This window comes from Sabethes cyaneus, chromosome 3 (assembly GCF_943734655.1).
Source record: "Sabethes cyaneus chromosome 3, idSabCyanKW18_F2, whole genome shotgun sequence".
NCBI lineage: Eukaryota > Metazoa > Arthropoda > Insecta > Diptera > Culicidae > Sabethes > Sabethes cyaneus.
The window spans coordinates 97,877,994-97,892,904 of record NC_071355.1 but is presented as its reverse complement, the minus strand read 5'-3'; the positions used below and the strand labels follow the sequence as shown (position 1 = coordinate 97,892,904).

At 40.6% G+C, this 14,911-nt stretch overlaps 1 protein-coding gene across 1 annotated transcript; it reads left to right on the top strand.

Annotated features, from left to right (window-relative positions):
• The first annotated feature begins 5,275 nt into the window (after positions 1–5,275).
• Positions 5,276–6,985, top strand: LOC128742091 (zinc finger protein 652-like). The gene is made up of 3 exons (XM_053838306.1): positions 5,276–5,383; positions 5,453–5,576; positions 5,683–6,985. The coding sequence occupies exons 1-3, from the start codon at positions 5,325–5,327 to the stop codon at positions 6,901–6,903; spliced, it is 1,404 nt and encodes a 467-aa protein (XP_053694281.1). The 5' UTR covers positions 5,276–5,324; the 3' UTR covers positions 6,904–6,985.
• Positions 6,986–14,911: the final 7,926 nt, after the last annotated feature.

Genomic DNA, 14,911 nt, shown 5'->3' with positions numbered 1-14,911 from the left:
AAAATAACATACTTTTGGCAACTCTACTCACGTCAAGTTGACATTTTCCCCTTGCAAAACTGTCAAGCGTACGTTAGCAAAGTTGCCAAAAGCATTTAAATATTTTCCAAAAGTTGCGCCCACTATCCGCCATTAAGCACGTGAAAAGGTGGATAATCAATATATATCCACCTTTTCGCGCGCTTAATGGCGGATAGTGGGCACAACTTTTGGAAAATATTTAAATGCTTTTGGCAACTTTGCTAACGTAAGCTTGACAGTTTTACTACAAGGGGGGAATAGAGTAACTATATACAGAGTGGCGACAATGTCAAAATTGGAATGATAATTATCTGTCAGTGTCATACCAATCGAGTATACAGTCACTCTAGGGCTATGTACACTATAACTTAGGTACGGCAAACGCGGCATGTTTGTGTTCGTAATATGCTTAAAAGTATAGGTGTGTAAGTGTCATCGTTATACGGCACAATGTTTATGCTTTTTTTATGCCCGTAGAAGAATAGGGCGAGATTGACGTCACTCTTGCTGTTTACATTATTTGCGCTGCTAACACAAACAAACGGTACGTTGTTCCACACCTCTACTACTTCACATCGACTCTAGGGGGGAAATGTCAACTTGACGTGAGCAGAGTTGCCAAAAGCACATTGTCAAACTTTGACAACCAGTTTAAAATTTCAAATAAGGCTGCCAAGTAATGCGATTGGAAACTTATAGCTTGCTTCAAATTTCTGAAAAATCGGTGCAAAAGGACGCAGTTGTGATGGGATTCAATTCATCCAGACGAAAAGAAAAAGAACGTTTAAAAATATTTTACTGGCATGAAAACACAGCGATGAGCGCACTGACGACAGCACCAACCAGCGCACAGATAAAGAACAGATAAAAAACAATGAGCAACTTTGACAATGAAGTTCCCGATTCACAGACTTAATACAGATTGTTAGCATCATGTTTACCACAATGAGTGCTGTAGAAAAACAGCGACACTGGCATTCTATATATATATTGATTCTACTGTGAAGACATGTCTTCAAGGGAAGACATTTCAAAATAAGTCTTCTTTGCAACAAAAATGTCTTCAAAATAAAGACATGTCTTCACTTCTGGCATCTCTGCTCTTTGCTGGCCATCAGTGGCTTGATGACAATAAACCTTTGCACGGTGCCTAACCTCAACTCTGGTTTGACGTTTTTGTGTGTTTTGTTTTGATTCCCTTCGTAACCTAATTTTATTGCTAGTGGGTTTATTACTTGTAATTGGTACAACTTGTTTGCGGAAACCGGAAATACCCGACTTTTCCGAAGCAGGAAAATGATAACAGTTCTGTACAACATATATTTTTGCCTTTTTGCAGTTTTTTTGCTTCTGGGTCTTACGAATAAGTAATCAAAACAAACCCCACAACACTGTCAAACCTGGGAGGAAAAAATGCACTGACATCTGCGTGCAATGCTTTATAAATAAATCGCGTCACAAAAAACATGTTTTACCCGGTCGCGACAACGCTCATTTATTTTTACACTGAGGCTGTGAACCATTTCGCGAAATTTTTAACTTTTTAGTTAAAATTTGACAGTTCGATGGCTGTATCTCCTCGAGTGGTTAAAATGGTTAAATGGTGCGAACCATTTCATATCTAGATAGAATTAACAAAAGGGCGAATGTCGCAAATGTAAACAAAACGGGTGAGAGTTATTTTTTGCTGGACCAGCATAGGGAAATAAACTCTCACTCGGTTTGTTTACGCTTGTGACATTCGCCCTTTTGTTAATTCTATCTTCATATATCTACACTGAGAAAACTTTTCGTATAGTTTCTATGTGTTTCACACATAGATTTTTTCCACGTGCCGAGTAAATGAACTTTATGTGCCAAACAGTTACCATTTATGTGTTATCACATACTATTCATATGCATATAATTTCCATGTGTACTTCTGGGCGGACTGTGTTTATATGTGGCACATAATATTCATAAGGATTTTCATATGGAAATTTTCCATTAGTTATGTGCGGATTATTTTGAGTGTATAGAATTAACAAAAGGGCGAATGTCGCAAACGGATGAGAGTTATTTTTTGCTGGACCATCATAGGTCCAGCCAAGGGGTCGGTCACTCGGCACAGCCGTTTTTATGTTAGGTGACTTGAAACGAGCCGAACTGTGCCGATGCTGTACCGAAAGTGCCCAACTGCAAGATTTGTTAAATTCGTTCTAATCTGATAGATCTGGCAACCGTGTGAGATGATTTTGACCAGCTAACTGGCACCTTTATCTCATTTGCTTTGCGTTGACGAGAGCTAACATCAGGAGTCGTGGGCCCCACTGACAGCTGAAGAGCTAACTTGCGTGAAGAGTGACGAAAATATGATTTCTCGTTTACGCTAACGCTAATAGTTGGCATCGAAAACATGGCTGCCTACCAGCTACTTGATTTTGACAACTGGCAGTGCTCCCATTCAATATGTAAAATTGAACCGGAGGTGTGTAAAGCCCTATAAATGTTATTTTTATAGGACTTTAGAGGTGTGCCGCTTGATATCTCTGGAGTGCCGCGGCATAATGTGCTGAGTGTCCGACCCCTTGGTTCATCCTTTTTTGATCTCCCCTCTCTGTTATCTTTATCTTCTGTTGATGTTTCAAGATTGCTTTTTTGTGATTTTTTTCTTTGGTGAGAATTGAACCGCCAATCAATCCAACATTCCCATCATATGTGGCTTTGCAGGAATTAGGGTTGCCAAGTCTGAAAATTGCAAAAACCGGCCGGTCGGTCATGCCTTCAAAAATACGGGGGGGGGGGAGGTTTGGCAGCATATTTGCATATTTTTAGAGAGGATTTGCCTGGAACGTGTAAAGTGTGTTAACATTAGATAGCGAACGGTAGGACATCACAGTCGAAACCACAACGAATGGATTATTGAAGATAGATAGTTTCAGAGTGACAACTGCTTGCCCCTGGTGCTAGTGGACAATTTAATATATATTACCGCCTGAAGTAAAGTATTGTCACTGTCAAACTGGCTATCTTCAATAATCTACTGCTCTGGATTGCTAATAAATTTATCAGAAAATTTAACAAATCAGGCAAAGAGTACAAATCCGGCTTCATATGTCGGAAAACCGGCTGTAGTCAACTCGACTGCTGATTGATTAAGGATCAGAGCGTCGTTCAAGGAATTAAACCGTTAATAGTTCTCTAGCGCTGTTTCGTAGAGACCTAATTAACAGTGTCTTGAACGACGGACTAAGCTTTCGGATTTACGGCAGTCAAGTTAAAGGTAGGATTGGTGAGAGAAAAAAATAAGACCTGACGGTCGTGAGTTCACGTTTAAGACTAATTTTATTAATACAAAAGTTGAGTTTATATACAAATTTACAAAACTAACCTAACCTAAACTCCTATTGGAATCAAAATTCGAACTGGCCTGAAAGGGTGAAAGAGAAAACAACATTTACTGGGTTCCAAATTCCCATAGCCAGCTGGGCCTGTATTGCACCTCCACCCGCAGGTCAGAGGGTTCATCGCGCGCGTGCGCCTCGGGATCGTTAATTCAACTCTCATTGCCTGCTCCTTCAGCGGATAACAGAACTCGTCCGTGATAGACGAGACTTTCGACGGTGCTTCAAAGGTTCCCTAAAATTCTGTTTCATTTCACTTTCATTTACGCCTAGCCACTTTAATACCCTACGCGAGTTGCGTTATCGCATACTAAATCTCTATGCAACCAGAAAAGAAGTTAGAAAGACACGATTACAGTAGGCGGTTGCATCGATTCAATTCTAAATTCGTGACCGAAATTACAAATATGGTTCTAAAAGGTGCACCTGCATAGGTCATAAAATCGGCCCTATTGACATTTTCCTTTCCCACGAGTAGAGTGCTCGATATGCGCGTACGCACCTGAATCAATTATTCTTCTCTGTCTGTTACTTCTAGAACAATAAGCATTCAACTTGACTCGTTTATCCTTTCTCATAGGAGCTAACCCTTGCACCTGCAAGTTTACAATTGTCTTACGCATTGGAATGTAAATATAGAAAGAATAAACAATTGTGCCTAAGCGTTGGTTCATTGACATGTATCTTTCATACTTTCCCTTTCTGAACACCTGTGAACCTGTAAACTTTCGGTTGTTTAAGCTAAACATATTCCAAATTTTATGACTTAAACTCTATGTCTTAAGAGAACAGGTGTGTTCTGTGCGCAGGAAGTGAGTTTACGTAATTTGGTTACAACTTTACGAATCTTAAAGACACTTATTGCATACAACTTCAAATAACGCTCCTTGGCGTCTTTATTCCCACGCCAGTAAGTTAAATCTATGCGATTTGTAAATAAACTTTATAGGAAAATATTTAATTCGATTGAAATGATTAGTACATCCGTTACACCGGCCTTTTTGCCGGATTGACCGGTCACCGGCTTTGCAAGTGAAAAACCGGTCGGGCCGGCCGAAAACCGATCACTTGGCAACCCTAGCAAGAATAGTGCAACGCCTTTACCAGTTGAACTGTAAACAGCTAGGACAAGACGTGCCATCTGGCTTCTTACTCCTCTCCTTATTATTACCGCCATCCCGATTGAATATTCTTTGTTACACTCTGCACCACTGTTGCCTGCACATATTATTTTAAGAATAACTTCGTTTGCCGAACAACAGCTCCCGAATATACAGTTTATGCGACCAAAATCATGTTTTGCATTTCATTTTGAAAATTAAAATTCGTGTACAAACAAAACTAATGGTGAACCAAGCGTAGAACTACAGAATACAACAGAAATCAAAATTCGGAAAAAATATTTAACTTATTGTCGTATTCCCACTAATTAGTTTCAGCAACACTGAAAGCGATATAAGCTCTATAATCTTGAGTGCAATGAACGCATATTTGAGTTCCTTTTTTTAACCGTGTTTCTTCTTTCCTCGCAATCTTGCTCGCACCTTATGTATATACATCTCACTGGTCGGAACGTATATAGAAGTTAGAAGATTCGCGTTGACGGCGTTAAACGATCTCTTGTTGCACACTCATAGAAATGCCCGTATGTACGTGTGGGTAAAATGGTGAAAATCTGCCAAACTGTTTCGATCTCTTGCGCTCTTTAAGAAATTCCTATTCCGCTTCACCCCTACAGTAAACTTTTGGAGGTGGCAGCAGCTTACGTTCGTCGACGTCCTCGACGTCGTCAACGCGAATAGAAGTGAAAAACAATAAGAAAACTTAATATGGCGTTGGAACTGGAAACAATTCAAAGTTGAAGAAGTTAATTTAGTTTTTTAACAAGGAATTGTGTCTAAAACATAAATTGTTGTTAAAATGACCGAGCAGTGTTGCAGGTGTAATTTACCGAAGGAAACTCCGAAGGTTCTTCCAGGGTAAGGCTTTAAATAAATTGTTCAAAACATGGATAGTCAACGAGTATTTGTGGCGGAATTTTTGTTTAGATCAGCATCATTTCGCTATATATGCCGACTCTGCCTGATGCGTGCCGAAGATGTAGAGCCTATATTTATACATCCTGGTGACAGAACGCTGGCCAACAAAATTTTGGCTTGTACTGGCGTAGAGGTAGGTAATTTGAGTATTTTTTTTTGTTAAGTTAGTGCTTAAAAATATAAACAAGGTTACAGAATGTTTAGTAACGCACACAATTACACATTGTTTACACTTTTAGATAGACGAAAATGCCGCTGTAGGACCGAGCGCAATCTGCATATCTTGCAAAACATCGGTGTATAAAAGTTATCAGTTTTTAGAATTATGCCAACGTAATAATAAAATTATTCAAAATTTACTTGCTAGCCATGACACAAAAAATAGTACACCAAGAAATGAATTGCGGATGGTCATTCGCCCTATACCATCAGCAGTCAGTCAACCTATTCCCGAAAACCAAAGAAAGCGCACACTGTCCCGCCGACAATCGACACGAAGTTATATTGAATCGTCGACCAGTGCCAGTGATATCACCTGGAGTGATTGCGATGACGAAGAGAATGAACAACAGGGTTTCGATGACGACGGACAAATTCGTTATCGACAAGTGGCATACGACACGGATACTCAAGAGGAATCGCCCAAACGACCACGTTTAGGAGATAGTGAAAATAGAGTTCCAGCGTTAGTGATTCCGATGACTCGTCTGAATGGTTTTAGAGATAGCTCACAAAGTTATGGACGGGATTCACGAAATTCCACCATTGATCAGACGGGAGAGAATGATTTATTTCAATGTGAATTTTGCGACGGGTCGTTTCCTTATCGCATTCAAATCAAACAACATATAGATCTCTACCATGCCAATCGCAAAAATGAATTGGCTTGCAAATTTTGTTCAAAAACCTATTTTACAACCGACACCTTGCGGCGACACACAGCGGAGAAGCATGCTTCAACTATTTTGAGGGAGTGCAAACTTTGCAATAGAAGCTTTACTTCTGCCCAAGGCCTCCATCAACATTATCGGTCACTGATTCATCGCGCCGCCACCGGTGAAGCCGTATATCCCCGAAGGCGTCATTCATATCGTAGTGATTCCAGTCGACGAGATTCTATTTGTTCCTACGTAAGCGATAATAATTATAAACTTGGCGAAAGCCGTACAAGTCGCAAGTCTTATTCACACTACATGGATCAAGATGATTACAATCCATACGCTGATGTTTACTACGATGAAGTAACTACATACAAATGCGACTATTGTGATGCTCGGTTCGATGATGCGCACAGCTTAGCAAAACACACCGCTGTGAAACCGTGTCGAGTAGAACTAGAACCACTAAATTTAGATTTATTATTGGAGAGAATGGATCTTGACGAGCTATTGCAGCCACTGAACAATATCGATGATGTGGCAATAATTGAACCACCTATTGAAATAGTTGACCTTACATAGCATACCGCAAAAGACACCTGCAAAAATGCGATGCCAATTATCTTACGCATTCAGTTTACCAAAAATATGTAACGCTGTAATCCTCGACGAATTGTTAACATTTATTATTTTTATTAAATATTGCTTTTAATATTTAGCTAGACTTAAATGTATAATGAAATATTACATTACTATCATATGTGCAAAAAACATCTATACAAATTTTACAAAATAAACTTGGATCTGAACTAAATTTAAGATTCAAATTTTCATAAAATTTTATTTTTTCATTGTCTTCAATATTGAAAGTGAAAAATACTTTTAAAATGGTTTATTTGCTAATATAGCGAACTAGCTGACCCGGCAAACTTCGTATTGCTACAAATTCAACTGTACTGTACATAAATTGTGAATTATCTGGCATCAAGTTTCTGATAGTTCAATCTATCAATCTATGATGCTTCATTTTAGCAGCCAGGTATGTCAACTATGAAGCCATGGGTAGTTCAATATAAAGTGCACCGGGGCTATTTAAAACGGTTTTTTTTTTTCAAGGCTCTCGAATAAAAATAGAAAATAACGATTTTCGTATCTGCTGGTGTTATTTATTAGCTTAGTCCAATGACTATCTTGTGTTACCTAACGCAACCAATACTTGAAGGCATCCTGGAAAATGATTACTTGAATCAATCATTTTTCTTGTGAACGGCCAAGCCAACTGAGAATTCCAAAGAATCAAGCGGAATTAGAAATGATACTTAATTCTATTGAACTCTTTAAAAAGAGGGGAAGTAAGAAAGCGTGGACCTCCCGAACCAAACGTTTACATTATGCAGTATGCAGTCGTTGGAAGTATCTTTGCTAGTAAAGCTTAAGTGATACTGCGGACCCTCGGGGATGAAATTATGGTTTTTAGACCGAAAGCCAGGCCAAGGCTTTAGTGCCTTAGTTCGCTCTGTGTTTCGAATATGGTTCAGAGCAAAGAGACGGATGCTTCTGTTCGATACAAAGAGCTTTATTTAACTAAACGTCAGTGTAGTTATATGTTGAATACAAATATTATATAAAGTCTGAATAAAAGGGTGATGCAAAAATGAATACATAACTAAAATTAATATAATACTCTGAAAACAGACAAAACAAACAAACCATAAATATGGTATAATGTTAACAATTTCCGACAAGAAGCAGATATGAGATGAAATAGATATTTATAAGTGTATTTGATAATTATTAAACAGATTCAGATTACCGTTTTCTACTTGCCTTGGTTTGAATGATCCTCCACATTTACCTTCGAAGAATAACTCCTGCACACGTAGGGGAACTGGGGGGAAAATGAACACCCTTAGCAATTTCGCCATTTGCTTCCCCAGGAACCAACCAAATGCTGAACGCACTACATGAATTGAAAGCTGGATTCATATTCCATGTAGCAAAATATAAAGATGTTTGAAAAAAGACGATTTGTCATGAAAAATTCCTTATTTCCGAAAGCGTTACATTCGAGCCTGATTTTTTTCGTGTGGGTAAAATGAACATGCAGTGAGGGCAAAATGAACATGTCATGGAAAACTAAAGTTAACATGCAGCTTGGATAAATTAAACATTATTTTACCTTATCATTGTTCTACATAAGCTGTAGATAATCAACAAGGCTGCTGGAATTAAAATAGGACTCCACAAAGTTAACATAATGTATCTTCGCCAGGTTCAAACAATGCTTGACTTTCAACTCGCTTCATCGGTCATTTTCCGTCATTTTTCGAGAAACTTCATCATTTTTATTGATTGAATTGTAATTAGGTCCTGGCTGCTGATAAATGGAAAATAAAACATCATGATACACACTGTTCATTTTGCCCCCATAGTGAAGTGTTCATTTTTCCCCCAAAACACCAAATATTTTCTAGTGTTTATTATAAACAAACAGTTGATAAAAATATTTGGAATTTTCGACAGATCCGCAGGACAGTGATAAGCAAACAACACTAAATGATACAAATAGACGAAATTCAATTTGTTTCGCCAAAAAAGCTTATATACTAATAGTGGAAATTAACATCGGCGTCAGATTTCAACAAATATTTTTTACTTTTTCAATTTTTTTCACTTTAGAACGTTTATGATCACCACATATTGTCTCAAATAGCTTGAAATACTTCTAGGAGAAGATACCTTTTGATATGGAACAGATTTTAATCGGTTTACTGGGAATTTGGCTACCTGTTCATTTTACCCCCCCTGTTCATTTTACCCACAGTTCCCCTACCTTTTCTACTCAATCATCTCATTACCCACATCTAGCAGAGGATGTACTTGAAAGACAGACATCGTTTTTAACCGTATTATTGCAGATGTCGTTATTCTTTATTTGCTGACCGCTTCATTCTGTAATGCTACTTTCCGTGCCCGTGTTATTCTGTTTCCATTGAATCAGATGCATACCCTTTACTGTACGAAGCCTTCAGTAAATCATACAGTTTGTACACCTCCTTAACGTAGTAGAAATGTGTTTTGTAGCAGCCCCATGTAGTAGAAAGAAAAATTATAAGCGTATTAAATAATACAATATAAAGTGTGAGTCCGCTTGCCTAAACTGCATTTGTAAGATTAGGCAGCCGGTGCCAAACGACAGCGCACCTCCTAGCTCTACTCCATTTCAAAGATCGAGCATTACCGGGTATGGCCGCGTGGAGGTGCCAGGTAGGAACTTGGGACGGCCAGAACTAACGCTTTGTTAAGTTGCCTTTCCCATGTCATACTCGTTTTTTTTAACGAGTAGGGAAATCTGCTATCAGACACCTGAGAAGACAACTCAGGGAATGGGGTTTGGTATCCCGACCCCCCTACTGGGACGTGAGGATCCAGACCCACTAAAACCCTTCTCGATCCTCCAGCCTCAATCCCTCCTGGCACCACCTTATCGGTATTACTTCTGGGAGATTTCATACACTTAGCTTAGTCCAATGACAACATATAAAAGTTGCAAGTTGAGTTGGCTACGTACAAGTTGAAAGTTGGCTACGTGCAAGTTAAAAGTTTGTTACGTGCAAGTTGTTGCTGATATGCGAGAGGATAGGCAGCTGCGTGCTGCATGATGTTTGGCTCTGTGCTAGTTGAAGGTTCGCATGTCAGACGTGGAAATTGCTATTTGCTCATGAAAGTTACAGAGTGGTGTCGCGACCGGTCCCGGATGAAGTCTGGGCCATCGTTGATCGTTCGATGCCTGTTGAAAATGACGATATTCCGCTGCTACCGTGCCTGATGACTACCTGATAGTCGTGGATTCCCACCAAGGTGCACGTCCGATTTTCTTTCCACCGCTGGCTGCTGCTTGCAGTTCGCAGTAGATGTTGCTTCCTTCGCGTCGTGTAGTGAATGAGAAACTGCACCGGGGGAAAGCTATTATATAGCTGGCGTACGAAGACGCCAACAATGTTTCAAAATCTTTAAATGCTTTCCTGCCCGATGACTGCTCTCTGATTGGTCGAGGATTCACGCCCGACTTTCTTCTCACCGCTGGCTGCTGCTTGTAGTTGCTACAGTAGATGTTGCTTCCTTCGCGTCCGTGTAGTGAATGAGGAAACTCACCGAGGGAAAAGCGTTTATATAGTTGCAGCATCGTGTGAAGAAAGATGTTTCTGCCGTCGTCGCTGGCTGATTGGTGGAACACTGATTTCTCAATAACCATTTCAATAATTATTAATTATTTAATTTTTTATTTTATTATATTTTGCCTTGATTGCTACAAGTGGCTAAGTGCGAGTCTTGTAGGCTTTGCGTTGGACACACCCTATTGGCATCTGTATGTCGAGTAGTGATTGACATCGGACCGGGTAAACCCCGGAAAGTTCGGTCCGAAGTCCGATCGGAACGAAATTTTAGAGTCTGATTTTTTACCGGACCGGACCGGGTATTCCTTTGAAGGTCCGGAACACTTTTGACAGTAAAACTGACCGCAGTGGAAATGATAACTAGGATTGCTTTAAATGATTAGCTAATTTCTTTTAACTTCCTCAGTATTGTGGAAAGACAATCATTTTGCTACAATAATCCGCATTTTGTTTATGGCACCAATACAAGTACAGCCAATCGGTTTAGTTTTGGAAAATTAGCAAATATCTGTGTGTCTATCCCACTTGAATCCAGATGCTTTTCAACATGGGAAGCATTTGATCGCTGATAATTTGATTTTAAAGAGCTCATATTTATGTAATTAGAAGACTTGAATATCTCGGCAATGGCTTCGGTCATTATAAAGTCCTAACTTGGTCCTAACCTATTTGGACAAATAGGAAAGGGAGTAATCACTCCGATTAAGACCAATGAATGGGCTTCTCCGGTAGTTATGGTAATTAAAAAACTACAAGGTATACAGCCCTAAGGGTTGTACGAAAGGGTGACGTAGGACTATATCAGATCATTAAATCAAAGCCTAATGTAAACTGCATTTCTGACACATGAATGTTTATAAGAATCTGTGAGGTATTGAGGATAAAAAGCCGTTTCTTCAATTATAGCATCATTAACCTGCACTGCCCGCACGAAGATAGACCCGACGATGAGAAAGAAGCGTTCTATGGGCGGCTGGAGGCAACGTACGACAGCTGCCCATCACGGGACATCAAGATCGTCATCGGGGATATGAACACCCAGGTCGGTAGGGAAGAGATGTATAGACCGGTGGTAGGACCCCATAGCCTGCACACCGACACGAACGATAACGGCCAACGATGTATAAACTTTGCAGCTTCCCGAGACCTGGTGATCCGAAGCACCTTTTTCCCGCGCAAGGATATCCACAAAGCCACCTGGAGATCACCTGACCAACGTACAATGAACCAAATTGACCACGGAGCGGAAATTAACCTAGTAGCACCCAAGGAAGATAGTAATGTCCTAGCACCTGATCTCCAAGAAGTCAAACGAGAAATCGGGCTACTGAAGACCAATAAAGCCGCTGGGAAGGATCGCCTATCGGCAGAGCTTTATAAACATGACGGAGAAACGCTAGCAAAGGCTCTACACTGGGTTATTTCGAGGATTTGGGAGGAGGAGCTACCCGAGGAATGGATGGAAGGAGTGGTTTGACCCATCTACAAAAAGGGTGATCGGCTAGACTGCTGCAACTATCGCGGTATTACGCTGGTAAACGCCGCCTACAAGGTACTCTCCCAGATCCTGTTTCATAAGGAATTATCAAGCGGATTTCAGGAGCTCGGGCAACCGGATGTATAACGTGCCCACGCATCACATCTTTATTGATTTCAAAGCAGCATACGATACAATGGATCGAGACTAGCTATGGCACATAATACACGAACACGGTTTTCCGGACAAACTGATGCGACTGATCAGAGCTATATTGGATCGAGTGGTGTGTTTCGTACGCATCTCTGGGACACTCTCGAGTCCCTTCGAGACGCGGCGAGGGTTGAGATAAGGTGACGGTTTATCCTACAGGCTGTTCAACATCGCTCTTGAGGGGGTGATCCGATGAGCGGGCATCGCAACGAGAAGCACGATTTTTACCAAGAGTAGCCAGCTTCTAGGCTTTGCAGATGATTTCGATAGTTGACGGCGACGAACTAGAAGTAGTAAAGGAGTTCGTGTATTTGGGATTGCTGGTAACCGCTGACAACAACACTAGTGAGGAGATCCAGCGGCGCATCCAAGTGGGAAATCGAGCCTACTTTGCCCTTCGTAAACGCTATGATCAGAAAGCATACGCCGCCGCACGAAGCTTGCAATGTACAAAACTCTTATTAGACCGGTAGTTCTTTATGGACTTGAAGTCGTGACGCTGCTCACGGAGGACATACGCGCCCTTGCCGTGTTCGAGCGGAAAGTGCTGCGGACGATATTTGGCGGAGTACAAACTGAAAGCGGAGAGTCGCGGAGGCGTATGAATCGCGAGCTACAGGCACTGCTTGGGGAAACTCCCATCGTACATCTAGCGAAAGTTAGCAGGCTACGGTGGGCCGCACACGTCGTAAGGATGCCGGACGACAGTGCGACGAAAATAGTCCTCTTCAACAACCCCACCGGCACCAGCAACAGGCGGCCCAACGTGCACGATGGCTCGACCAGGTCGAAAGTGATTTGCGACCTCTGAGACGACTAGGAAATTGGCGACGAGTGGCCCAAGACCGATTTGAATGGAGACGAGTGCTTGTAACAGCACGAGCCACCCCGGCTCTATGCTGCTGAAGAAGAAGTAATAATGATCAATTAGATCTTGAGCCTACGGGGCGAATCATTTCAAATTTATTAAATATATTTATGCATATTTACATACTTTTACCCGGGTGCTAAATATATTTACCGGTATTGATGACTATTTTACGAAAATTTCCACCTTTTTCAATACGATCTTGAGCTCACACAATGAAGTAATTTGCTGTTTCGTCACTAACCAGAATGACATTAGCTGAGGATCGGTTATGTAGGAGTGAGAGGGGAGCGAAGAGTGGAGGAGAGGATCCGGGAGTTTGATATTTGATGTTTTTGATATTATTCCTACTGCAAACAGCCTCAGCGAGGGCCTCAGCTAACGTCAAAAAATCTTTGTATGTGTGCGTGGTGGAATACTTCATACAGGCCGCTTATGGCGAAGATTTCTAGTATCTAAAATCCATAAAAGTCAATGTTTGGAAAATTCTCTGTGATTAAATTTAGGCAAAATGACAAACACTACTTCATTTTTGAAGAAAATGTTGCAAATTTAAATGTGAACAGTCGATAAACAATAGAAATTGGGTCAAAATAAAACACAATAAGCTGCTGATATTGGTAAAATCTCGCAGCCACGCATATGTTTGCGCCTTGGCAACGTTTCTGATGGTTTAAAACATATGCAGGGCTATATTTTTATAGGGCCTTAGGGATACCTAGAGTGGCGACAATGTCAAAATTGGAATGATAATTATCTGTCAGTGTCATTCAAATCGAGCAGACGACCTATCCAACGCGTATGCAGGAAAGAGAAAGAAAAACCTTGGGAAACCCGCATTGCATACATTTGGGATGACTTGTCGCCACTCTGTATATAGTCACTCTAGGGATACCCTACAGTATCTCCCCCCTAATCCGACACCCAATAATCCGACGACTCAATAGTCCGGATCTCGCTACTCCGGAAAATTCCGAATTAAAACGTATTGTACTTGACTTCTTGCAATCGAACACTACCTTCGTTTGGCGTCTCCGTTAAAGTCAGAATGGCACTCTTTCTAACTAAATGGAAATGGCACATGGTGCTGCTTCTAACTACGTTCACTTTTGCCATGGCTATAATATTTTCATTGCTACTCTCAATCGACAATACGTTCACTTTTGCCATGGCTATAATATTTTCATTGCTACTCTCAGGCTGTGAACCATTTCGCGAAATTTTTAACTTTTTAGTTAAAATTCGACAGTTCGATGGTTTTTCGAAAATAACCCTGCTCGAGAGCATGGTTAGTTTTGACCAAGGTTTTGACAGTTCGATGGTTCGCTTCAGAGCCAATGAGATATGCACAGGTGAGGAAGAGAGCTTCGACGTGTTTCACTGATTTTTCGTTGGAATTTTTTTGCATTGGTATGGATGCTTATTGCATAATAAATTTGTTCAAACAACCCGGGTTGAAATGAGATGAATTTTATCTATCAAATAAAAGCAAATCAACATCAAAAATTCATCCAATTTTAACTCGAACAGAATAAACAATATTTTCATCCCCACCTTATCGGCTCCCCAGGTAACCAATAAGCATTAGTATAAGCAGTAAATCAATCGTTTATTAGCATCCCTGGCGTTTTATACTGCAGGTTGCTGTTAATCAGCCTTTTGACTGCATAACTGTTGTAAATTGGCATCCACAATTCTATTTAAATTCTTCTTGTCGGTAACTAGCTGCAAATAAGCATTGTCAGCACTATAAGAGGGCTACTGTGTTACCTGACTCACTGCGAATATGCGTTGTGTTCGCGGGATCGTGTTGGTTCGAAAGGTTTCGAAAAATATCGCCCTTGTATCGAAAAT